Raw genomic sequence first — 27272 nt, 5'->3', positions numbered from 1 at the left:
GGAGGAGAGAGTGGTGGTCAGTAATTGACGGTCAGGAGCTCCCCTGCCCCCTCTCCTTTAGCTTCTTCCGCAGGGTCGGGGTGGGATGGGCAAGTCGATTCTTCTTAATTTTAATTGATTTTCTTAAATTGGCTCTAGCTCACCCGTTGCCGAAAGGAGAAATGAGGAGAATAACAGGGTGAGATAAGATTGGTTCCCTCGGTGCTAGCACAATAATAAAATAATAAATAAGAATAACAATACTGCCTGGAGGTTGACTGTTTGCAAGAATGCATGCTGGTTCCGATGACTTGTCACCAAGGACCTCTTTCTTGAGGTTATCCCTTTCAAGACCTGAGGCATAAACCTGAAGCAAGATGCATCTTTAGGAGGGAAAGGACTGAAAGGGAATAGGGGGAGAGGACAAAGAGGTTAGAGAGAAGCTGAGGGAACACCAGACACCTTTCTTTCCACCTCTCTTCCTCTTGCTTTACTTTCTCTTCTCACTCCTGTGTCGTCTTTTTCATTGCTTTTTGAATGAGTATGAATCCCTTTCTTCCCTACCTTTTCTTTTACATTCTCCCTTGGTGCACCCCAAACTGTGAAAGAACACATTTAGGATATTTCAGATTAAATGCAAAGACATGTCAATGAGATTCCTTTCAGAGACAGAACTGAGCTACTAACATGTGAGAATACTTTAAGACATCGGTTACTATAAAAGATGGTGAGCTCTTGGGAGCAGGGTACTCACCTTTGGTTAGTTTGTAAGATGCTATGCACATTTATAGCACTATATAAAAATAATAGATACAAATGAAGACTATTATAAATTGCACTCATTGCTGCAGCATGGAACAGTCTATGCAATATAGTCCATTGTTTATCTATAGTATTTGCATAAACAGTAGCAGCATCAGGGAACCTTTCAAATGCCTATCACAGAACAAGGAAATTAGTCTGCAGAAGGTAAACGAATGACAGGAATGGAAGTGTGGATGGTATGTAGTTTAAAATATTCTTCCTTTCGAAGAACAGATTTTGCTAAAGGATAAAGTACATTTAAAACAAAACCCTGCGTAATCAGATTTTTTTAAAAGCTGGAATTTCAACTCACAGGAAAAAGAAATATTAAACTTTAATGAAAATTTTGCATATTAAGGACGGATCAAATTGTATAAAAACTTCATCATAAAACAAAGAGTAAGTACAATATAAAAAGTCAAATATTTAGACATAGCTGATGTGGATATAGCAAGACAGAAAACTTAGAGGCACTTAAATACCAGTTCTTGTTATAAAATACCAAAATGTTACCATGGCAAATAAAATTAATTCCCTTGTATGAAAGTATAAAGTGTCATTTTTTATCCAAGAAGTATTTGGTTTTTTAAATAATTGGATTTATCAGGTAGACTTCCTGAAGTAGGCATGAATTCAAAAGAATTTTTTAGGCGTAACTTTCGTAAGAAGCTTAACGTTTGAAGTCAGAATATTAGAAAATAAAGTAAAAGCCTTCTTATATGGATCCGTAGTATTGATTTCATGAAACAGAATAGAAACAGAGTTCAGAACAAAAGATTAGTCAGTTACTGTGCTGATGCAATGATTAACCAGGCAAAATGAGTTGAATCGGCAATATTGTATATTTACACAATTAGTCAGATTTTCTGATAAGAAAGATGAGAGATATACAGGTGTATCTGTAAATGAAACAAAGAAAAAGGGGCCTTATTACCATTATATTATGCTGATTTTATGTTGCCCACTTGAAAATTGGAATTGCTTTCTTAATGAATGCATAAGTGAAATGTATTGGTTCTTGGCACTGCAGCTCTGCTGTTTTGGTTTGTATCAGTATATTAGCTCAATTACAGTGTTGTGACTTGCATATTCCAGTCATTGGTCCTGCTGAACCCCAGGGGAGGACGGTGATTTTAATTTCATGCCTCAGTGGCTACAGTTAGTGACGGATGGGTCTTTCAGATAAGGGAATCGCTTTGTAAATTACCCATGGCTACCCCCTATACATATGTCACTGGAAATGGCTTGGTGTGTACAGGAATGGCATCAGCCTCCACCCATAACCCCTACACTCCCTCCCCTCAGGAAAAACAATACAAAAACCCTGAAATGACACCAGCAACCTTCAGACAAGCATGTCGTCATTGAGAACTGCTAATTAGATGGCATGCATGGTAGAAGCAGGCAGTTGTTTGGTATATAAGCCTGTGATTTTGAGATACTGTAACTGTGGCAGATTGTAAACAAGACATCTATAGAGATGTCTGGACTATCCTGTGAGAGAAGGAAACAAGAAGAAGCAATTTTACTGAGGATCTTGGAACAACAGCGCTGTGCAGAGATTATGGCTGAGTGGCTGTTACAAGTTGTGTTTGATTTTTGTAATCCTGTAGTTCTCAATCTTTTTTTAGCCTTTCTTTATCATTTGACAGACATGAGTTAGTGTTTCATTTTCAGAACAGAACACCTGATTAAATCAGTTATATATTTAAGAATATTTTGTCTGTCTTCTTAGTGAATTAGAAAGAATGAAAACAATACAACTTGATTTATAATAATAAATTGCCTTTGACAATATAAATATAGATGCAAAAAGAAATAGGTTTTTCTACATAATTTACATTATCTGGAAGTAAATTGACATTCCATTTGCATGGTTCTTGTATCAGAAATAATACACTGTGGTTAATGTTTTAGTTGTTTAAATATAGATAACCTTTGATGATCTATAAAAATCTTTTTGAATATGAAGACACTGAAATTTTATCCAAAATTCATGCTTTGTCTCATTACTTTAACTTGGTGTCGTATTATGGGGCACAGAGGAGAGAATACTAAGCGTCCCCAGTTAGATAATTGTCTGTTTACTATTTAGTAATTTAGTAATTTGAAACACATTCCGTTAAAAATCTGTCAAGTAGTTATGGGTTTCAAAATGTTATTCTCTGTGACTTTCATTTGTAATATATCCACAAAGCATCTCCTGTGTTCTCTTTGATTGACATATCAGTAGTTCTATAGATAAGTCCTTTTGTTTTAGGTTAAAATTCTAACACTGTATTATCACATGACCTGTTAAACAACAATAACCTATTCCAGATTAAGCAATATCTTATTTTCCAAAGGAAAAAGCTTTAATAAGAAATTGTGAGAACATACCTTTTTTAAATTGTACGTTATGGTTTTCCAGTTCAGAATCCAGGCTTCCCTGTGCTTTTGCCCTTCCTTAGTGGCTACCAACACTGTCTGGTTTCTCAACCGTGTATGGATTTTTTTATTTTTGTTTTAATGAGCACTATTAAATGAACCTCTGTTTCTTGCCACCTGAATCCTTGTTGATAAAATATCATGCCTGCAAGCAACTGAAAAGCTCAGAGGTAATGTTTGTCACCCAGCCGGTTCAGGACTCTATTTCTGTGGCTGGGCTAAAGCAGAATTTATAGTCTACAGGATCTTAGTGGTAGTTTATCAGTTTATTCTGAATACCTTTAGAGAATTGGAGGCTGGCAGTCCCTTATCAACCTGCATAGGGAAGTATTATTTACATGTGCTTTGGATCTTGTGTTGCAGCAATTCTAGCACCGAGCAAGCAAGAAGGAAAATGGTCTTTTTGTACCTCTCAGAATCTGTCTTCATATTTTCTAGGCATTAGTTTAGTTGCTTTCTTTCTTATATAAAAAGAAAAGGAAAACCTCGATGAAACTAAGAATTGAGTTTATAGTGAAATGGCAAAAACCTCTTGTCCTAAAGGCATAAGATTTGTCAACAGCAAATGTATTTTCTATGTACTTTGTGTTCTCCTTCTGTGCACTGTACATCAGGTATTAACAATTTGATTGGCAGAATTAGAAGAATGAAATTGGACGAGAAATACACGTTAAGATCTTCCATGGTAATGAGTAGGAAATACATCTGAAACTGTAGAAGTAAACTTTAAAACTTTACATTTAATTACATGTCATTCTCTAGAATTCAGCACCCTGGAAAGGAAAACTGTTCCAGTGATAACATTTAATAGTTAGACCAGAAATCTTCGTTTAAATTAAACAGCCAGCATGGCTAAGGGAGATTTTCAGGTAACTCATAATAAAAAAGGCCTCTAGCATATTCACTGCTTGAAAAAGGGAATCAGTTTTACTGGAAAAGCTGTATATGATTTGGCAACACAGAATGAGCTTTGTTAATTGCTTAGCCTGACTCAGTCATGCCTTCACTGCTGAATTATGGTTACCAAGCTGATTGCTCTACCTTTAGTGTTTGATGATTCACTGTTTGAACAATAATGTGATGTTTTGCTCTCCGCAGGCGCACGAGCGATCAGAGAGCTCAGAGGTAGCTTTTGTTACCCAGCTCGTGAAAAAGCTGATGATCATCATTGCACGCCCGGCTCGACTGCTTGAGTGCCTGGTAAGCACAGTCCTCAGAAGAAAGCGTATATGCTTTGAAGTGCCTGATTGGGTAGACAAGACAGTAAGAAGAACCAATTCTTACACGGAAAATAAGTTTTTGAAAAAAAAAAATAGGTCCAAATCTAAAATAAGGACACGTAGGGCCTCTCTGGAAGTGTAGAGCTCTTAAAGTGGGTATAAATTGCCAGAACAGCTTAAAGGATCCTTAGTGTAAATGAGAATTGGACTCTGAGGGTCTGTCTACACAGCAAAGAAAACCCCGTGGCTGGCCCCTGCCGGACTTCAGGACAGTTTCACTGTTGTGTAGACTTCTGGGCTTGGGCTGGAGCCTGAGCTCTGGGATCCTCTCCCACCTCTGGGTTCTAGAGCCCAAGCCCGGAAGTCTACACAGCAATGAAACAGCCCCGTGAGCTCGAGTCAACCGGCACGGGCCAGCCATGGGGGTTTTTTTTTGCTGTTTAGACATACTGTCTGAACGTCTTAAAAAATCGTCGCGTTTTCTGAGAATGGGATTACATGTGTGCAGGTGAAACAATCCAAGCGAGTTTGAAAGCAAGATTAAATTCTGTACAGAACAGCACGAATATATTGAAGAGCGTATATATTATATACTAAAGAATGCCGGCTGTACCTGCAGAATGGGGACTCAGTGTCCTGGGAAGCGGTGACTCTGGAAAGGATTTATGGATCATAGTGGAAAGACAGCTGACCATGAGCTACCAGTGTAATATTGGGGGGGGGGAAAGGGCTAATACGATCCTTGTATTTGCAAAAAGGGGAGTGGGGAGGTGATTCTATTTCTGTAGCTGGCATTGAGTGAGATTGGTACTGGAATAAAATACTGTGTTCAAACATCAAACAAAGAGATGCTGAAAAATTGGAGAGAGTACAGACAAGAGCCACGAAAATGCCTTTCAATGACTGACTTATAGGGCTCAATGTTTAGCTTATCGAAAAGATCAAGAGGTGATTTTATTGTGGTATATGGGTACCTCAGTGGAGAAAAAATACAAGGAATTTAAGGGCTCTTTAATCTAGCAGAGAAATGGAGAACAAGAATCAGTGGAGCTGAAGCCAAAAAATTCAAAGGAGAAATAAAGCATATATATTTAACAGTGAGGGTGATGAACAGTTGGGACAAACTACCAGAAGTGGTGGATTCTCCATCTCCGTTCAAATCCAGACTTGGATGCCTTTCTGGAAGAAATGCTTTAGTGAAACACATTGTTGGGCTCAATACAGGGCTAGTCGCTGGATGAAATTATCTGGCCCTGTGTTACACAGGAGGTCAGATTAGATGCTCTAATGGGCCCTTCTGGCCTTGGAATCTATCAAGCTGAGTAAAGTTGCTTCTTTTTCAGGCATTATTGCAGCTAGATAAATTCTGGCATGATCATGCTTAGAGATAGGCAGTGGAACAGCTCATGTAAGAAGCAAACTTTCACAAGTTAAAATGAGATTGTACCAACAAAAAGTGAGTTTTAGCATGTGAGCTGTTGGAAGACAAACTAGCTGTGTGAAGCTTTTTTCAGAAGGTGGACAGCTTAGTGCCACAACGTTTTTTCTTTTCAAGGAGGAAAATTATGACAACAAAATATATGTTTGTATTTTAAACTAGCTGAGATTTCTTGAATAATGAAATTGAGAGTATAAGGCAGTTATTTACTGCGTTGAGTCTTCCAACTTTCAGTGAATTTTCTAAGCGGTCATGGGAATTTTGCCGTATTGAGTGACTCTAATTAATTTTAACAATTTACTTAAAAATCTTCCCCACAAGTTGACATTGGGATTGAAAAAGCAAAACTAAAGTGAAATAGATTGCTATGAATCTTGTGGTGCTTACCCTGCTTTATACTGAAATTGATATATGTCATTAGAATAGCACACGTCCCCGTAGAAGGGTAAGAGAGCATTTGCCAAAGTTTAATGCCATCTCTGTAGAGTGGTGTTCCTCTTGGAAGCACTTCCTAAATCATACGTGCCGTTAGCTGCAAATTAATGTATCAAGAGGTTCCTGTGCTAGCTGCTGCACCTGTCCTTCTGAGATGAGCGTGGGAGCAGGTGGAGGCAATAGAGTCTCTGAGACTTGAGTAATGAACTCCAAAGCTTGTAGTGACAGCCCTGAAAACAAAGGGGCAAGACCCCAAAGTATATAAATACTGTACAGTTCTCTATTTTAGTATTCTCTGTGTTTTTTAAATCACTCTATCTACCTAACCATTTAAAAAAAGTTATTTATCTTATTCAAATGACCACAGTGCCATCAGTGCTAACGTTCCATCTGATACTGTATATAGGAGCAAGAGTATCCTAACAGCTTTCCATTGTAATAGTTTGGCTGTCAGTTTTCTCTTACACTTCGGAGCACGTGAATTCACTCATTTTATAACTTAACCTTTAATTTTGCTGTGCTTTCATCAGACCAGATGTGCTGTTAAATGATACAAAATGTACTAAAATTGTTTCATCTGAAACAAAGGTTATATCCAGCCACTCATATGACTCCTGCTTCTTCAATACAACATGAAAGGACTGAACATGTAGGTCAGGTGAGGAAATTGGAGTAATGCGTGTCAAGGGTTTTAATTGTTTTATACAATTTTGGTTATTTAATGTTTAAATCTTACCTCCCAAATTGTAAAATGCATATCGTTTATTTAAGGGCTGAGCATTTGGGCTTTGAAGGCAGCAATTCAGGCTCTCAGGTGAATACTTTAAGTTGACACATTTTTCAAATGTGTATTGTTTACCAATGAGACAGTCTCTTGGGGAAAGCATGTAATTTAGCAGTGGTTTTTGACAGTGGTATTTTATTGCAGACTGGAACACTGCTGCAGGAGGCTATTCCATTCGGTTATGTAAAACTACATTTAGAGGATCTCTTAAAAGTACTTTCTACTAAAAAGATTAGTACAGCTCTATTGATTCCACCTCTCTTCCCCGTTCCTTCTTCCATCCTTTCCTTGTCTGTTATCTTTAACTATTATCTATTCACTGGCTGCTTTCTCTCTCCCAATGAGTCTTATCTTGGGGGAAAAAAAATCCATCCCTACCTCCCACTCCACCTGCCCTCCTAGCCTTTTCCTATTACTTGCCTGTGTCTGGGTCTCACAGTGCATAGACTTTGTCTCCCCCAACTCTCCCTCTGATCTAGTTCCTGTCTGCTGCTCTTACTAAGCCCTGGTTTACACTAGGAGTTGAGATCGAATTTAGCAGCGTTAATTCGATTTAACCCTGCACCCGTCCACATGACGAAGCCCTTTTTTTCGACTTAAAGGGCTCTTAAATCGATTTCCTTACTCCACCCCCGACAAGGGGATTAGCACTGAAATCAGCCTTGCTGTGTCGAATTTGGGGTACTGTGGATGCAATTAGATGGTATTGGCCTCTGGGAGCTATCCCACAGTGCTCCATTGTGACTGCTCTGGACAGGACTCTCAACTCAGATGCACTGGTCAGGTAGACAGGAAAAGGCCCACGAACTTTGGAATTTCAGTTTCCTGTTTGGCCAGCGTGGCAAGCTGCAGGTGACCATGCAGAGCTCATCAGCAGAGGTGACCATGATGGAGTCCCAGAATCGCAAAAGAGCTCCAGCATGGACCGAATGGGAGGTATGGGATCTGATCGCTGTATGGGGAGAGGAATCCGTGCTATCAGAACTCCATTCCAGTTTTCGAAATGCCAAAACATTTGTCAAAATCTCCCAGGGCATAAAGGACAGAGGCCATAACGGGGACCCGAAGCAGTGCCGCGTGAAACTGAAGGAGCTGAGGCAAGCCTACCAGAAAACCAGAGAGGCGAACGGCCGCTCCGGGTCCAAGCCCCAAACATGCCGCTTCTATGATAAGCTGCATGCCATTTTAGGGGGTTCAGCCACCACTACCCCAGCCATGTTGTTTGACTCCTTCAATGGAGATGGAGGCAACATGGAAGCAGGTTTTGGGGACGAGGAAGATGATGATGATGAGGTTGTAGATAGCTCACAGCAAGCAAGCAGAGAAATCGGTTTTCCCGACAGCCAGGAACTGTTTCTCACCCTGGACCTGGAGCCAGTACCCCCCGAACCCACCCAAGGCTGCCTCCCAGACCCACCAGGCGGAGAAGGGACCTCTGGTGAGTATACCTTGTAAAATACTATACATGGTTTAAAAGCAAGCATGTTTAATGATTGATGTGCCCTGGCATTCGTGGCTCTCTTGGTTATACTCCCAAAGCCTTTGCAAAAGTTTTCTGGGGAGGGCAGCCTTATTCCATCCACCATGGTAGGACACTTTACCACTCCAGGCCAGTAGCACATACTCAGGAATCATTGTAGAACAAAGCATTGCAGTGTATGTTTGCTGGCGTTTAAACAACATCTGTTCTTTATCTCTCTGTGTTATCCTCGGGAGAGTGATATCATTCATGGTCACCTGGTTGAAATAGGGTGCTTTTCTTAAGGGGACACTCAGAGGTGCCCGTTCCTCCTGGGCTGTTTGCCTGTGGCTGAACAGAAATGTTCCCCGCTGTTAACCACGGGGAGGGGAGAGTGGTTACCCACGTGGGGGGGAGGAGAAGACAAAATGCGACCTTGTAACGAAAGCACATGTGCTATATATGTAATGTTAACAGCAAGGTTTACTGTGAAAGAGTGTACCCATTGTTCTAGAAAATGTGTCTTTTTAAATACCACTGTCCCTTTTTTTCTCGCCACCAGCTGCATGTGTTTCAAGGATCACAGGATCTTCTCCTTCCCAGAGGCTAGCGAAGATTAGAAGGCGAAAAAAATGCACTCGTGATGAAATGTTCTCTGAGCTCATGCTGTCCTCCCACACTGACAGAGCACAGACGAATGCAGACAATGTCAGAGTGCAGGAAAGCACAAAATGACTGTGAGGAGAGGTGACTGGCTGAAGAGAGTAAGTGGTGGGCTGAAGAGAGGGCTGAAGCTGAAAGGTGACAGCAGCGTGATGAGAGGAAGCAGGATTTAATGCTGAGGCTGCTGGAGGATCAAACCAATATGCTCCAGCGTATGGTTGAGCTGCAGGAAAGGCAGCAGGAGCACAGACTGCCACTACAGCCCCTGTGTAACCAACCGCCCTCCTCCCCAAGTTCCATAGCTTCCTCATCCAGACGCCCAAGAACGCGGTGGGGGTGCCTCTGGCCACTCCACCCCAGAGGATTGCCCACCCAACAGAAGGCTGGCATTCAATAAGTTTTAAAGTTTTAAACTTTTAAAGTGCTGTGTGGCCTTGTCCTTCCCTCCTCCACCACCCTTCCTGGTGCTTCTCTCCTCCACCACCCCTCCTGGGCTACCTTGGTAGTTATCCCCCTATTTGTGTGATGAATGAATAAAGTATGCATGAATGTGAAGTAACAATGACTTTATTGCCTCTGCAAGTGGTAATCGAAGGGAGGTGGGGAGGGTGGTTAGCTTACAGGGAAGCAGAGTGAACCAAGTGGCGGGGGGTTTCATCAAGGAGAAACAAACAGAACTTTCACACCGTAGCCTGTCCAGTCATGAAACTGGTTTTCAAAGCTTCTCTGATGCGCACCGCGCCCTTCTGTGCTCTTCTAACCGCCCTGGTGTCTGGCTGCGCGTAACCAGCAGCCAGGCGATTTGCCTCAACCTCCCACCCCGCCATAAACGTCTCCCCCTTACTCTCTCAGATATTGTGGAGCGCACAGCAAGCAGTAATAACAGTGGGAATATTGGTTTCGCTGAGGTCTAACCAAGTCAGTAAACTGCACCAGCGCGCTTTTAAACGTCCAAATGCACATTCTACCACCATTCTGCACTTGCTCAGCCTGTAGTTGAACAGCTCCTGACTACTGTCCAGGCTGCCTGTGTATGGCTTCATGAGCCATAGGCTGGGTCCCCAAGGATAACTATAGGCATTTCAACATCCTCAACGGTTATTTTCTGGTCTGGGAATAAAGTCCCTTCCCGCAGCTTTTGAAACAGACCAGAGTTCTTGAAGATGCGAGCGTCATGTACCTTTCCCGGCCATCCTACGTTGATGTTGGTGAAATGTCCCTTGTGATCCACCAGTGCTTGCAGCACTATTGAAAAGTACCCCTTGCGATTTATGTACTCGCCGGCTTGGTGCTCCAGTGCCAAGATAGGGATATGGGTTCCGTCTGTGGCCCCACCACAGTCAGGGAATCCCATTGCAGCAAAGCCATCCACTATGACCTGCACATTTCCCAGGGTCACTACCCTTGATATCAGCATATCTTTGATTGCGTTGGCTACTTGCATCACAGCAGCCCCCACAGTAGATTTGCCCACTCCAAAGTGATTCCCAACTGACCGGTAGCTGTCTGGCGTTGCAAGCTTCCACAGGGCTATTGCCACTCACTTCTCAACTGTGAGGGCTGCTCTCATCTTGGTATTCTTGCGTCTCAGAGCAGGGGAAAGCAAGTCACAAAGTTCCATGAAAGTGCCCTTACGCATGCAAAAGTTTCACAACCACTGGGAATTGTCCCAGACCTGCAACACTATGCGATCCCACCAGTCTGTGCTTGTTTCCCGAGCCCAGAATCGGCGTTCCACCGCATGAACCTGCCCCATTAGCACCATGATGCCCGCATTGCCAGGGCCCGTGCCTTGAGAGAAGTCTGTGTCCATGTCCTCATCACTCACATCACCGCGCTGACGTTGCCTACTTGCCCGGAATCGCTTTGCCAGGTTCTGGTGCTGCATATACTGCTGGATAATGCCTGTGGTGTTTAATGTGCTCCTAATTGCCAAAGTGATCTGAGCGGGCTCCATGCTTGCCGTGGTATGGTGTCTGCACAGAAAAAAGGTGCGGAACGATTGTCTGCCATTGCCCTGACGGAGGGAGGGGCGAATGACGACATGGCTTACAGGGAATTAAAATCAACAAAGGGGGTGGTTTTGCAAGAAACTGAATGGCCCCCTCAAGGATAGAACTCAAAACTGGGTTTAGTAGGTCGTTGATTTCACGGAGGGAGGGAGGAGAAAATGAATACAAAACAAATCTGGTCTATTTCTTATTTTGAGCCACTTCATCTATCTTTATACATCTTGCTGGCAGCAGACTGTGCAGTATGACTGCTTGCCATCATCAACACCTGGGTGCTCGGCAGAAGACAGTGCAGTATGACTACTGGCCATCATCTTCTGCTAGCTGCAGATTAAAAGACAGTGCGGGACTGAATTGCCACGAGACGAAACAAGGGAAATGACCTGGCTGAGTCACTCCCATGTTTGCCCAGGCGCCCGGTTAAAAGAGCATCCAGGACTACGTCGATGACGGCTACCAGTCATACTGCACTGTCTGCTGCTAAAAGGCAATAAACTGCTGCTGTGTAGCAATGCAGTACCACATCTGCCAGCACCCAGGAGACATACAGTGACGGTTAGCTGAGCGGGCTCCATGCTTGCCGTGGTATGGCGTCTGTACAGGTAACTCAAGAAAAAAGGTTTCAGAGTAGCAGCCGTGTTAGTCTGTATTCGCAAAAAGAAAAGGAGTACTTGTGGCACCTTAGAGACTAACCAAGAGCTGTAGCTCACGAAAGCTTATGCTCTAATAAATTGGTTAGTCTCTAAGGTGCCACAAGTACTCCTTTTCTTTTTTCAAGAAAAAAGGCGCAAAACGATTGTCTGCCCTTGCTTTCATGGAGGAAGGGAGGGAATGGGGGCCTGACAATATGTACCCAGAACCACCTGCGACAATGTTTTAGCCCCATCAGGCACTGGGATTTCTACCCAGAATTCAAATGGGCAGTGGAGACTGCGGGAACTGTGGGATAGCCACCCACAGTGCAACGCTCCGGAAGTCAACGGTTGCCTCGGTACTGTGGACACACTCCGCTGACTACATGCGCTTAGAGCATTTGTGTGGGGACACACATGATCAACTGTATAAAAACGCTTTCTACAAAACCGACTTCTATAAATTCGACCTTATTTCGTAGTGTAAACATACCCTAAGGTCACTAATGACTTCTTCTTAGCCAAGTCAGAGGCACTTCTCACCTCCTTCACTCGTTGCTGCCTTTGGCAAAATTGCCTATTATTTGCTTGGTGCTGACTTTGAGCTCATCACTGAATGGATTATATAACAAAAAAGTGGTCCTTGCTCCAAGGTGCTTACAATTTTAAAAGCATCCTTTTCCTCCTCCACTTTCTCTCTTCTCTTGGTTTTTATGATTGTATTTGTTTGTTTTTTTGGTCATCTCCTGTCTTGCTAACGACTCTTTCAAGTAAATTGTGCTGTTTGATGTCAGTCACTGGTCCACTGTACAAAACAATTACTCAGTTCAAAACACTTTGGTAGTCTCTGCACAGGAGTCCAGCACTGTTAAACAATGTGGTTTGCAGATCAGAGTTAAAGGTACTTTAGCAACACTGTCTTAGGAAGCATGTGCATCCTGCCTGAGCTATCAAGTGGTCCTAGTCACCACTGGCAGGTTAATAGTTTAGAGCAGTTTGACAAACAGAAATGAAATCTTCTGTGATACTGAAATTCGTAACTGCATGCAACATAGTTTGAAGCAAGATTAGTGCCTTTATAGAATGTTTTGCTCAGCTAATTAAGTTTGATGGAAGCTTGCTGTTGAGTGGCTTAATTCATCTTTCTCCCACGCTGAGATGGCAGAAAACTTCACATAGGTCCTCACCTCAAAACTTCTGTTTCTATAGTGTACATCATGGACTATAACAACATAAGAACTTAGGGCAAGCTAAATATTGGAGGTATCATGACCCTACTGCATAAATCCCCTACTGTCATGTCATCTCATGTCAACTTTTTTGTTTTATAAAATGTTTTCTTACCATCTCTTTTGTCTCTGTTCATTGGCAAAGCCAGCGGATCCGAGGATATGGACATCCAGCACAGTCTCTGAATACATCTAATGGTTTACATTTTTCTAGAGCAGGAGGCTGTACATCATGTTGATATACTTGTTGTGACTGTGTTTTGCAGCATCCTTAGGCCTTGGAATCAGTTTTGGATATATTTGAGCAGGCTAGATGTTAAAGCTTAACAATAACCGTGTTTTTTCCCCTCCTTTTCTGGGGGAAATAAAACAAGAACAAATTCTCTTTTAATTTTGGAATCAAATCACTCATATCTCTTGTCCTACTCTTTCACTTTAGGAGTTTGATCCCGAAGAGTTCTACCATCTGTTAGAAGCTGCTGAAGGTCATGCCAAGGAAGGGCAAGGAATTAAATGTGACATTCCTCGTTACATTATCAGCCAGCTGGGCCTTACCCGGGATCCCCTGGAGGGTGAGAACTTCTTACTTTGCATCCTTTGGGCTAGAAGCCTTTCCAAATATCAAGTATGAGCCATCTTCACTGGTCGTTGCTCTGTTAAATGAGAACTTTTTTCCCTTTAATTCACCTGCCCCTTTTTGTCCTCATCCTCTCTTGCTATTCTCAAAATTTAAACTGATGGGAATGGCCATAGAAAGGCCCATTTTGCAGCACAACCAGCACACTTCCACTACACAGAGGGACCTCATGAGTGCATTCTGAAGCCCCCCACCATGAATGCTGCAAAGCCATAGAGTCTGTGTACAGGTGCAGGGGAGTTGCAGGGTCGTTGTCTGAGTGGATCAATTGGCCACAATCCCTACATTTTGGATGGAGTAGTGCAGGAGTCCACAGATGCTGCTTCACTGAAGAAACTGTATTAACAGACACCGACTGACTGGTTTGGGAGTTGGAGAGGAGTCTATTATCCTAGCTTTTGTGTTGGTCCCCCAAGGAGCAAAGTTTGTTTACTCAAGCTTTGCATGAGGGGCCAGGACTATTATCATTTTTGTAGAATTGACAATATGTTCTCCACTATACAAGGCAAAAAAGTACAGACAATTCCTGCCCAAAGAGCCTACAGTCTCCATGATAATCACAGGGGTGACAGGATGCAGTGGGAGAGACAGGAGAGAGAGGTTAGAGGATGGGGGAAGTTTGAGAATGGAAGGTGTTTTGTTCCCTTATTGGGTAACTCAGAGCACTACAGACTGCAACAGCGTTGCCATGTTGTATGAAGCATTTGTTAACCCTCCAATGAATAGTGTAGACATTTGGGGGTTTTTAATAGTTATACTTAGAATGAGTGTTTGCTAAATGTGATGTCAGTCAGTCATTATCATAGATTCATATGACAGGTATAGTCTATACTTCCGAGAGTTCATCTCGATCAGTGGTTCTCAACCTATTTATCATTGTGGGCCTCTTATGCAGCTCTCTCTGTGTTACGTGGGTCGCATCCACACTATATATATATATATATATATATATATATATATATATATACTATTTGTATGACCCTGAAGATGTCACGTGGGCCGCAGCTGTGTGCTGATTGGATTGCAGGCAGGCCACGGTTGAGAACCATGGCTCTAGATGCAGAAGTTTATACTTCTGGTCCCAAAAGGCATTTAATCATTTAATTTTTTTTAAACTTGTACAGTGTTTCAAGCAACCTGTTTTTGTAAAGGGAGATAATTTACAGTATATTTTATATATACAGACTTTTAAAATATTGTATGTTATATTAAACGATTTGGCAAATTTTTAAAAGATCTTGAGAATTTATCTGTTTTGTCAAAGCTTGAGAGAGTCAGTCAAATTACAGTACCTTTTTTGGGTTAAATATCAAGGATCCTTACTAACTGAGGATTATCATTATAATAGAGTACAAATAAAATGATCCAGACATTCTGGGCACCCTGACCAGCCATCTCTGTCCAGCACATGCTCTTAATCTATCCCCCTGCCCCATTCCTTAAGCGTGATCTGGAAGAGGCTGAGCAGGTCTGGCAGCCCTTCTAGACCTCAGTGTTCTACATGGTAAAATTTGTGTGCTTTCTAATATGCTCCTGGGCACAGAGCCCCAGAAAATCTAAACTTTGAAATCAGTGAGTTATTGCACAATTAAATATTTCATCTCCATGTTTTATTAATCTCATTTAATCTCTTTTCTTTTAAGATATTTATAGGCACAAATTTTGCTTCCATGCTTGGCTCAGCAACAATAAAACCTGCCACAGAGACTGGAAGTTACCACAGAATTTGGCAGCAATTGAACTTTGGTTTTCTTTTTCTCTTGTGGAAACAGTTTTACCTTAATTTCTGCAATATTTGTCAGAATTACAGAGTGACAGGTTGGCAAGCAACATCAGATGACAGCTTTTTAGGAAAATGTTCACCAGAGGTTACTGAATGCAATTTAATTAATTGTATCTGTTGAAATCTGATGTAAAGTGACGTTTCCATTGATCCCTGTCAGGGAGGAAGAGAACCTTTCATTTACTTATTTCCCATAAAAAACTGTGTAAAGGTGTCGAGGTGCCTCATTTTCTTTCTATAAAATGGAACTGTAGAAATGTCAGTGATTTTGTTGTATCCATTTAGAGATTTCTTTTAGATACCAATACCCTTCTAGCCTGTTGCCTTTTGGACGTGGGATTGATCCTGTGAGTTGCTTAGCAACTCCTGAAAGGAGCTGAGCATCCTGAACTCCCACTGGCTTCCCCATGGTTTGCGGGTGCTTGGCACCTTGCAGAATTGGGCCAACTAGAGACAAGAAAATTTTTAGAAATCTAATTTCCATACCCTAATGGGATGGGTATACCCGCATAGACATAAATGTGCAGACACATGCTGCTGACCCTTAACAAATTGCTGGAGAAATATTAAAAGCATTACCATAGTATTTGCATTTATTCATTATCCTTGTTGTAGGGAATATCTGGAATGCTACAAAATACTGAGGTAAGGATAATTGGTTGTCTTTGTATGAGGCATTACCTAAAACAGCTGGCAAGATTTTAAAGGTGACTATTGTGTAATAGCATAACATTTTTGCAGGAAAGGAAGAAATGTGCTTTTCTGACATCTACAAATACTTTCTAAAATACTGTTTCTTTGCCATGTAGAAACAGATTAATTATATGTTGAGACAGTTATAAATAGTCGTTCTTTGTTGTTTGCAGAAATGGCCCAGCTGAATAGCTATGACAGTCCAGACACTCCAGAGACAGATGATTCAGTGGAGGTAAAGAAGCAATATACTTGTTCTGTCTAGCTATTTCTTCCCTAGAAAGAAACAGTCTAATACAATGGTAAAAGATTTGTTAGGAAAACAAGATTATAATACAATGTATATTATAACACACTGAATATTTTTAACAAAATTTATTTGGTAAACGATTTTAAAATACTTTTAAAAGCTAATTTGCATGCTTATAGAAACTTGGACATAGCTCTGTAAATACTGTGAAGAAATAATGATTTAAAGATAATTGGGTAACTAATAGAGGCAAATGAATATGGACAGGAATTATCAAGAAGGTTGACAACTTTTTTTTTTTTTACAACCATTAACAAAAATGGGGCTAAGGAAAGAAATGTGTTGGCATAGGTAAAGAATCTTGGGGAGTGAATTTAGGATCCCAAGACAAGGATTTACTAATGATTTGTTGGGAAAATGTAGTCATTTATCTCTCTAGGCTTCACAGATCTGTAGGTTTTGCTTTGATTGTGTAACAAAAACGACGATTTATTTAAAAGATCTATTAGGGAAAGACCAGCTTTTGGCGGGGAAAGCTCCAGGCCTCCTAGGGATGCAAACTACATGTTGATGCGAGGTAGAATTTTCAAAAGTGCCTATGTGCTAGATTCTCCAAGGTACTTAGGCAGCTAAATCCACCATTTATTTATGTGCCATTGACATCCTTAAAACCACTGCTCAGCTGCCACCTAACCTCACAGGTGCCCAAGTCCTCAAGGTGCCTAAGTGTCCTCCAGTAGGCATGTGCTGCGCTGCCGCCCCCCCCCCCCCACCAGCTAATGAGGTGCTCAGAGCCCTGGCTGAAGCCAAAGTCTCAGCAGTGCTGAAACAGGATTCTCAAACTAGACTTTCCCCTGCCTGTCTCACTAGCAGAGCCTGATCCCATAGGCATTCTCAGAGTCTGCCCAAGACATACCACCTGTCACAAAAGAATACAGTTCAGGAATCTGTGTGCGTATATGAATACGTGTGTCCTGGCCTAATAGTTAGGGCACTCTGGGAGATGTGGATTCAAATCCCTGGTCCAGAGCAGAGACTTGAATCCGGGTCTCCTTTATCCCTGGTGAATGCCCTAACCACTGAGCTGTTAGGTATAATGACATTGGGGTCTCTCTCATGAAAGATCTGGGTTTCAGCTTCAAAAGTGCAGGCTAGCAGAGCGGCTGACCTGGCTTAGGTGCCTAACTCCAGAAAAGGGGTTCACAGCTGAAAATCCCAAGCAGAGGGAAGTGCCTCTCTCTGGCCCATCAGTTATGCACCTTTCCTCTGCATTTCACTCCTGGATAGCTTAGGCAGCTCCCCGCTCCGCCGGCTGGCTTCTGAGGCAGGTAACTCTCCCCATGTATTGAATGGGGAGCCTGGGTGCATAACTCAGGGCTGAGGATTGGATTCCACTAGGTGGCAAGGCACCTCGGGGTTAGGCATTGCAATACCTAAATATTTTTGTAGATTTGGCCCTGAGCACTTTAGGACATAAGTCCCACTGACTTCTAAATAATGTAGGAACTTTGAAAATCCCACCCCAGTCTACAGCATAAAGTAAATTATGCTTGTCTCTAGTATGACTGCATACAGTACAGAATAATCTCTGCTGGAAGTGCTCAATGAAAATTGAGAATGCAAACATGACTTAAAGTTGCTGAGGAACTCAACATTTCTCAGCTAATATCCTGATTAGTACAAGAATACAATGGAAAGGAAGGATGACCCTGGGACTCAGAAGATCTGGATTCTGTTCCCATTTCTGCCACAGACCTCCTGTGTAACTTTGAACAAGTCACCTGATGTCTCTGCCTCAGTGTCTGTCAGTTTTGAGCTCCTCGGGTGGAAGTAACCCAAAAAGCATGATGTATATTGTTGTTAGAAATACTTCAGGTTTCAGAGTAGCAGCCATGTTAGTAAGATAAGCTATTATCAGCAGGAGAAAAAAACTTTTGTAGTGATACTCAAGATGGCCCATTTAGACAGTTGACAAGAAGGTGTGAGGATACTTAATATAGGGAAGTAGATTCAATATGTGTAATGACCCAGCCACTCTAATATTTCAGCTTATTCGATACTGTGGGTCCTGGCGGGCTATTGAGCATGATCAGAAAGTCAATGTGCAAAGGCTGCTCTGAGTTCCATGGTAGTTTAAAAAACAAACATCATTCATTACACAATAGAAGGATATTAGAAGGCTACCAGCGAAGGGGAATGGATCTACAATCTAACAGAAATCAAAATGTAATGTATTTAGTATGAAGAATTAAATGGAAGATTTCAGTATGACAGTGGTTTAAATGTGGCAACCATTTCTTAGTTATAGTATGTTAAGGGAAAGGAGTAAATATAAAATATATTATACCACCAAATATTTGAGACACATACATACAGATCTTCCAGTTACAAAGCAAAAGTTCCAGGACAATAGATTTTTTTTGTTGTTTTTCTGTAAATTCAGGAATAAAATTAAATGATTTTCATATTTTCTATTCAGCAGCGAAGTACATTTTTTAAAAGTAGGCTAGATTCTGGTGAATTGTAGGAAAAAAAAATCCCTTCTCCTTGATTTTCAGAGTCGCGGGGCCCCTGCACAGTCAAAGAAAACTCCCTCTGAAGAGGAGTTTGAAAACATTAAGCTAATCAGCAACGGGGCTTATGGGTAAGGTTTTCAGGCTGTGTCTAGCATTTTGCTTTTCAAGATGTTACTGTCAAGCCACCTGATAAAGAATTAGGCCTTTCAGACCCTTAATCATGATATGCCCTTGCCAGCTGCTTGCTCACATTACACTACAACTTTGACCTCAAGCCCTATTATGCTGTAACTTTTTCTGTTAAGTTTGCCTTCGCGATATGTGGACAAAACTCATATATGATAGATTAATGTGACACTTGAGAGGTTACAATTGAGGTATGACATTTGTGTGTTATCCAGGGCAATTATCTTTATGAATAATGGTGTCATTTATTTTACATTTTGTTTACATTGTAGTATTTCTTAAAGGAAAGAATATAATAATAAAATACATTTGTTTGTTAACATCACATACCCGGACATAAGTTCAATACTTATTAAAACTAGATGTTAAAGTGTAATTTCACTGTGAGGAGTTGCTGTGTAAAAATGTCCTAATGTTTCATTGTGTCTTAATGAGTCCAGAACAGACTTGCTCAGTTTACAAGTTAAAATTCCAACTGCCAGCCCCACACAAAGAACCCGGAATTTGAAATTTGACATTACAAGTTTGGTTGATTAAGCTAACAGTGTTGATGTAATATACTTAGAGTTCTGTAAGGCATTTGACTTGGTACCACATGACGCTTTGATTAAAAAAACTAGATATATTAACGTGGTACACATTAAATTGATTAAAAGCTGGCTAACTGACAGGTCTCAAAATGTAATTGTAAAGGGGAATCATCATCAAATGTGTTTCTAGAAGGATCCCACAAGAATAGGTCATTGCTCTGCTCTATTTAAAATTTTTATTATTGACCCAGAAGAAGGCATAAAATCATCACTGATAAAGTTTGAGAATCACACACCGATTGGAGGAATGGTATATAATGAAGAGGACAGGTCACTGATAAAGTGAGCTGGATTTCTTGGTAAGCAGGGTGCAAGCAAACCATGTGTTTTAATATGTCCAAAAGTAAATGTGTACATTTGGATAAAGAACGTAGCCGTACTTACAGGATGGGTGACTATCCTGGGAAGCAGTAACTCTGAAAAAGATTTGATGGTCATCGTGGATCATCAGCTGAATAGGAGCTCCCAGTGTGACTCTGTGGCCGAAAGGGCTGTTGCGATCCTTGGATAAATAAACAGGAGAATCTTGTGTAGGAGTAGAGGGGTTATTTTACTTCTGTATTTGGCACTAGTGCGACCACTGCTGGAAAACTGGTTCCAGTTCTGGTGTTCGCAGTTCAAGAAGGATGTTGATAAATTGGAGAGGGTTAGAGAAGAGCCATGAGAATGATCAAAGGACTAGAAAACCTGCTTTATAGGAGCTCAATCTATTTAACTTAACAAAGAGAAGGTTAAGGGGTGACTTGATTAGTCCAAAAACCTACATGGGAAACAAGTATTTAATAATAGACTCTTCAGTCTAGCAGACAAAGGTATAACACAATCCACTGGCTGGAAGTTTCAGGCTAAAAACAAGGTGTAATTTGTTAAAGGTGTGAGTAATTAACCATTTGAACAATGGACCAAGAGTTGTGGTAGATTCTCTATCACCGGCAATTTTTAAATTAAGATTGGATGCTTTTCTCAAAGATCTGCACTAGGAATTATTGTGGGGAAGTTCTCTGGCCTGTGTTATAGAGGAGATCAGACGAGATGATCTTGGTCCCTTCTGGCCTTGGAATCTGTGGCTCTCTGAAACTCCATTTCGGTTCTTTCTGGCTGTGGCATCATAACCAGTGATATTCAGCAGGCCAAATTCTACCCTCAGGTATACCTGTGCTGCCCCTTGATTTCAATGGGACTTAAGCACGTGCTGAAGTGCTTTTTTGAATTAAATGAAAATGTAATAAAAGCTTATTTTAGTCAGTAAGTAAAAAGGGGAGAGCAGATCAGAGAGCCCGTTGGTTAGGTAAGAAAGTGCCATTTTTACAGTCACTTTTCCATGTAGACCCATATTTTCAAGTACATCCCTCTAAAGGTATGTTTACACTGTAGTTAGACCCCTGTGGCTGGCCCATGCCAGCTAGCTCAGGCTAAAGGGCTGTTTAATTGTGGTGTAGATATTCGGGCTCGGGCTGGAGCCTGGGCTCTAGGACCCTGCAAGGTATGAGGATCCCAGAACTCGGGCTGCAGCCTGAACCTGAACACCTACGCTACAATGAAACAGCCCCTTCGCCCAAGCCCCGGGAGCCTGAGTCAGCTGGCACGGGCCCACTGTAGGTGTCTAATTGCAGTGTAGACATACCCTAAAAGGCTAGAGGTGGTTTGCTCAAAGTCATATCCTTGCTATATGTACTGTGTGCTTTATCCAGCTGATATGATACTGTGTTAAATATAATACAGTAAGCCACTCCAGAGACAGGGGAGTAAGTATTGGTTCAATAGAGCAAGCTAACTGAATGAAAACCTTATTTGCAAACTGTACTATGAATGTGCGGACAAAGATGTGCAAATGGTAGAAATGAAAAGGATATTTTACTGCAGGAAATCCTGCATCATGTTGTTACAGCTAATCCAGCTCTTTAATTTATGGCGCTTGGAAGGAAGTTGCACTGATCCCATTCATTTTAGGTCATTTTTCAGTTGACTGGTGATTGTAATAAATATTGAAATGATGAACAGTATGTGCCTCTACCCATATCCCCAAGATTGTGTGCTACAGTCTTCATTTATTGTCTGGACATTTGAAAATACTGCAGGAATGTATGGTTTCTGATGTAATCTCACAGAGCTCTAGTCTTATTTCTGATGGAGGAATTGCAATTTTAATTTTAGTATGCAAGAATCTCATAAAGTTGCGAGAGCTTTCCCTGATTAAGGCTGAGCTAGTCTCACCGCTGAGAATGTTATATATTTGGAGAAGCCGGTGAAGAGTAGCCTTCCCCATTTCTTACTCTGAGGAAAAGCATAGAGAGAGTTCTTCTGTAGCGATGCTTGCCATGACAGATGTTTTATGTAGTCATAGATAAACCAAGCAGTAGCCTATCAGTGTACGTGATGTAGTGACCCCCGATCCATTGTTTTTTAAATGGTCCCAACTGAAGGTAGGAACCCTTTTGTTGTGTTCTAGGGCTGTGTATTTGGTGCGGCACAAGACTACCCGCCAGCGCTTTGCCATGAAGAAGATCAACAAACAGAACCTAATTTTGAGAAACCAGATCCAGCAGGCCTTCGTGGAGAGAGACATCCTGACCTTTGCTGAGAACCCCTTTGTAGTCAGTATGTTCTGCTCCTTCGAGACCAAACGTCACCTCTGTATGGTTATGGAGTATGTGGAAGGTATTTGTCTCAGGTTTGAAAAGTATCTGGTTATATTACTGAATGTTTAATTGTTTGAAACATGTTAATGTTGCAGAGTGGCAGTAATTATTGTATATACCGTGCCTTTCATGCTGTATTATCGCCAAGTGCTTTACAGATTGAGTCTTTAGGATCACCCACCATTGCCTTCTAAGATCGAATGTTGCAGCCAAAATAGGCTTAGATTGTGTTCTCAAGATGTCACCTTGGTAGACCTTTCACATAATGGGTCTGCCCATGCCTACACAGAAGAGGGTCTGAGCCACCTCTACAATACGATTTGTTCCTAAGCACTATGAAGGGTGATCCATGGGTCTGAACTTCATATGGTGGGGAGGGAGTGGAGATTGTCTGGCCCACATTGCAGAGATGGGTCAGAAAAGTCAGTCCAGCCTGGAGCTGTGATACCTTGCCTGGGGAAATGCCCACTCTGTGGGTCCCAATGGGAGCTGCAGCTAACATAGCTTGGCTGCAGTGGATATGCGCCAACACAGAGCCATGTGCAGGGAAGCTTCTGGGGAGCTAGAGCCAGTGTGGAGGTCTCTGCAGGGGAATGGCAGCAGAGACACTTGAACAGGGAGCTCTCCTGTGGGTACTATCATTGGAGGGGATGATCTGGCCCATGATTTGGTTAGTATTAAGGTTAAAAAGATCCAGAACAGAAATGCTAAGGTCTGGTCAAGCAGCGGAGCATTTGTACAATAACAGGAAGCTGATGAGGAACAACCGGCGGTGGGGGGTTGGGATAGGGTGTCCCGGGGGGCAGTCAAGGGATAGGGGGCGGAGGTTCTGGGGTGGTCAGGAGTCGGGGAACGGGGGGCGTTGGATAGGGTGTGGGAGTCCCAGGGGGCCTGTCGGGGAGGGGGATGGATAGGGCCAGGGGGCAGTCAGGGGACAGGGAGCAGGGGGGTTGGATAGGGGGTGGGATGCCAGGGCGGGGAGAGTGGTTTGGGGCAGGGGATCCTGGGAGGGGGCAGTCAGGGAACAAGGAGCAGGGGGGGTTGGATGGGTCTGGGGTTTTGAGGGGGGGCAGGAACTGGGAGGGAGCGGATAGTGGGCAGGGGCAGGCTGTTTGGGGAGGCACAGCCTTTCCTACCTGGCCTTCCATACTGTTTTGTACCCTGATGTGGCCCTTGGGCCAAAAAGTTTGCCCACTCCTTTACTATAGCTACAAAGGCTAGCTGAGTGTAAACTATACTTCCTTCCCGGATTCCTTTCCAACCTGGAAGATGAATTTATACAATCATTGAGCTAAATCCTGCTTGCTTTTCTCAATAAATAGTTGTATGGAAGCCAGCTGGACTGCTCCCCTAGGAAGGCAAGAAGACCCTTATCTGTGCTCCCTAAAGTGGAGAGAGCATTTCTCAGTAGTCTCCGAATCAAGGTTGACAAACCCAGATTCCCTGAATCCTAGCAAGTTCAGCTTAGTCCTCCTCCTTTCCAAGGCTGATAAATTTAATTCTGTGGACTTTCCTTTCCTGTGGTACTTCAGATGAAGCCATAGAAACGTTGTCACTGTTCACTGTCCACAGACCTCAGTGGCATCATACTGCTTTGTAAAGAGCTGGAGTTTGCCAAAATGTCATTGACAAAAGTGTCCCCTGTCCCATGCTGTTGTGAGGCTTGCTATGTATCCCTTGTCTGGCTGGTTACTGCTCTTCTGTGCAGAAGAGCGACTTGTATGGTTTGTGACATGCATTTAGATCCTGACAGGCATGACAGAAACTATAGAGATTTAAATTACAGCAAAATAAAAAAGGCATTATGGAAATTAAAATTATTTTCTAAACTGTGTTCAGAATACAGGACCAAGGGTAAGAACCTTCAATGTAGATAGAGATGTAATTTAAGGAGGCAGAAATTCTACCAATCTAATTTTGAGGTGTTGCTGCTACTGTAGCTTAGTATTCATATGTCATTTCAGTGTGCTATGTTTGTAATTTATTTCTAGGAGGAGATTGTGCCACACTCCTAAAGAATATTGGAGCCCTACCAGTCGATATGGCCAGGATGTATTTTGCAGAGACAGTGCTGGCGCTGGAGTACCTACACAATTATGGCATTGTCCACCGTGACCTAAAACCTGACAAGTATGTTTTGAACCTTTCAGGTTCAAATATGTAGTTGTAGATCTCCATGATAAAAGTATAATTACCAAGGAAAGCATTGGATGTTATAGGCAAATAGCCAGTCTTGTCTCATTTATTTAGTCTTGAAAAGACTAAGTTTACAATGTTGTTTTTTTGATAGGTTCAACTTCTTGTTTTCGGTTGTCAATCTGTGCTAACATCATTAAAGAGTAATTCGCCCCGCCATGATGCACATTAATAAGCATTCATAGATTCCAAGGCCAGAAGGTACCATTGTGATCATCTAGTCTGACCTCCTGTATAGCACAGGCCAGAGAACTCCCCCAAAATAACTCCTAGAGCAGAGCTTTTAGAAAAAACATCCAGTCTTGATTTAAAAATTGTGAGTGATGGAAAATCCACCGCGACCCTTGGTAAATTGTTCCAATGATTAATTACTCTCACGGTTAAAAAATTACGCCTTATTTCCAGACTGAATTTATCTAGCTTCAACTTCTCACCATTGGATCATGTTATACCTTTCTGATAGACTGAAGAGCCCATTATTAAATATCTGTTCCCCATGTAGGTACTTATAGACTGTAATCAAGTCACCCCATAACCTTCTCTTTGTTAAGTTAAATAGATTGAGCTCCTATAAAGCAGGTTTTCTAGTCCTTTGATCATTCTCATGGCTCTTTTCTGAACCCTCTCCAATTTATCAACATCCTTCTTGAATTGTGGGCACCAGAACTGGACCCAGTGTTCCAGCAGTGGTCGCTCCAGTGCCAAATACAGAAATGAAGTAACCTCTCTACTCCTACTTGAGAATCCCGTTTATGCATCCCAGGATCTCATTAGCCCTTTTGGCCATGGCGTCATGCTTGGGAGCTCATGTTCAGCTGATTATCCACCATGACCCTCAAATCTTTTTCAGAGTCCCTGCTTCCCAGAACATGTCCTGAATTTAACTCAGTAATCACTTATATGTTCTAAGTTGTTCCTATGGCATATTTAGAAGGTGCATCGAAAACAAACAGATCTCTCTGCCCTGTTTCAGCAAAAAACTCTCAAATCCTAACAGCAGGTACGAAAGTTAACAAAAACCCATCGTTTTAAGGATGTTGGATTGAAAGCCAGAACAGCATTTAATCTTAAGAGTCTTATTAGAGCAGTTAAGCATGGAAAGAATGACCTCTTACAATAACATTCTATTCAAATGAGAGGGAGAAGTTCAATGAGATAATATCTTTTATTGGACCCACTTCTGTTGGTAGAAAGGAAAAGCTTTCTAGCTACAAAGAGATTCCTCTGCTCTTTGGAGCTGTCTGTAGTGATCACAGGTTTGTAACAGGGGATGATGTTTTGTTTCTTGACTCTGCTCAGAAAATGTCGCTCTTCAGTCTGGCTCCCTTCTTCATGTTGTGAAGTTTCCATTCAGACCAATATGGCTACAGCACTGCAAACATTCTATTCAAAGGTCTGTCTGAACCCTGTTATTGCATTAGTTCAGTCTGAAAGCAGTCTGATTTCCCAGCAGTCTTGGTCTTGTTCATGATGTTCAGTTGCATATAAGTGGAGGAATGCACAGGATCACCAAGCATATATCTATCAGACATTGTGCTAGATAATGCAATAACGTTACATTGTGATTGCTTTCTGAAACTATAGCAGTGAATACTGAATTACTTTCTTTCCTCTTTTTCCCAGTCTTCTGATAACATCCATGGGTCACATTAAACTAACAGATTTCGGACTCTCTAAAATTGGCCTAATGAGTCTCACAACTAATCTGTATGAGGGACACATTGAGAAAGATGCAAGAGAGTTCCTGGATAAGCAGGTAAGCTGCAAAATGTTTTTCTAAAAAATTACAGCTTTGAATCAGTGAATTTCCACAGCATTTCGCCGACTTTTCTTTTTCAGTGTATAGACTGAGAGTGTTTAATGCTGTTTGCAAAAAGCAAAGATTTTGTGACCTGAAATTGCAGACAGAGGTAACTTGATGATCACAGTTCAGATAGATACACCACTGTATGGGGAGTGATGTAAGTGCTGAATACAGTTAACCTAATGAAACTATAAACTTAAAAGCTGAACCTGCAATTATCTCCTTGAAGGTGCATGCTCCTAGATGTATGGGTTGGGGCCCTTTGTGACAGAATCAAAGGATTTGTAGAATTCTCTGACACTATGGTGTGTGTTGAATGATGAAGAGACAAGACTTGAATCACAAGGTTTTCATATGATTCTGCACAAATAATGTTCTTTAGCAGAATTTTACCTTCATTTTTGAAAAGATGCACTTTTAGCCCTTAGTTTGGGATTTCAAAGTTCTGTTCTAAATTGCACCGAAGCCATGGGTGGAAAATTGGGCAATTCATATAAATGCTGAATATTGACAGCTTTGACAGGTTATGCAAGTTTATCTAGTCTGACTGTCATTTCCATGTGGCAAGGGATGTGTTAATGACAAAAATCACTACCTGCTCCAGCTGAGGCAGTGGAAAAAGAATTAGGTAGAAGGAAGCTGGCTTCCAAATATGGTAGTCACTCTCTTACCACTTCAAAAGTTATTTCTCCTCCTTTGGTATCCTGCTGTTACTTGATTTATCTCATTAGACTGACCTAACACTTGGTAAAGCAACCCACATCCTTTCATGTATTTATACCTGCTCCTGTATCTTTTACTTCATACATCCGATGAAATGGTTTCTAGCTCACGAAAGCTTATGCTCAAATAAATTTGTTAGTCTCTAAGGTGCCACAAGAACTCCTCTTTGTTAA

At 41.7% G+C, this 27272-nt stretch overlaps 1 protein-coding gene across 11 annotated transcripts in view; it reads left to right on the top strand.

Annotated features, from left to right (window-relative positions):
* The window catches only part of MAST2 (microtubule associated serine/threonine kinase 2), a 388408-nt gene that overhangs the window by 336065 nt on the left and 25071 nt on the right, over positions 1-27272 (top strand). For all 11 annotated transcript variants that reach the window (XM_073357842.2, XM_073357843.2, XM_073357841.2 and 8 more), the window contains 7 exons: positions 4309-4410; positions 13522-13654; positions 16369-16430; positions 19004-19089; positions 22187-22395; positions 24368-24506; positions 26196-26328. In XM_073357842.2, the coding sequence (XP_073213943.1) occupies positions 4309-4410; positions 13522-13654; positions 16369-16430; positions 19004-19089; positions 22187-22395; positions 24368-24506; positions 26196-26328 (864 nt within the window). The remainder of the gene's footprint in view (positions 1-4308; positions 4411-13521; positions 13655-16368; positions 16431-19003; positions 19090-22186; positions 22396-24367; positions 24507-26195; positions 26329-27272) is intronic.

The sequence above is a fragment of the Lepidochelys kempii genome, chromosome 8, assembly GCF_965140285.1.
Source record: "Lepidochelys kempii isolate rLepKem1 chromosome 8, rLepKem1.hap1, whole genome shotgun sequence".
NCBI lineage: Eukaryota > Metazoa > Chordata > Testudines > Cheloniidae > Lepidochelys > Lepidochelys kempii.
This window is presented reverse-complemented; position numbering and strand designations above follow the sequence as displayed.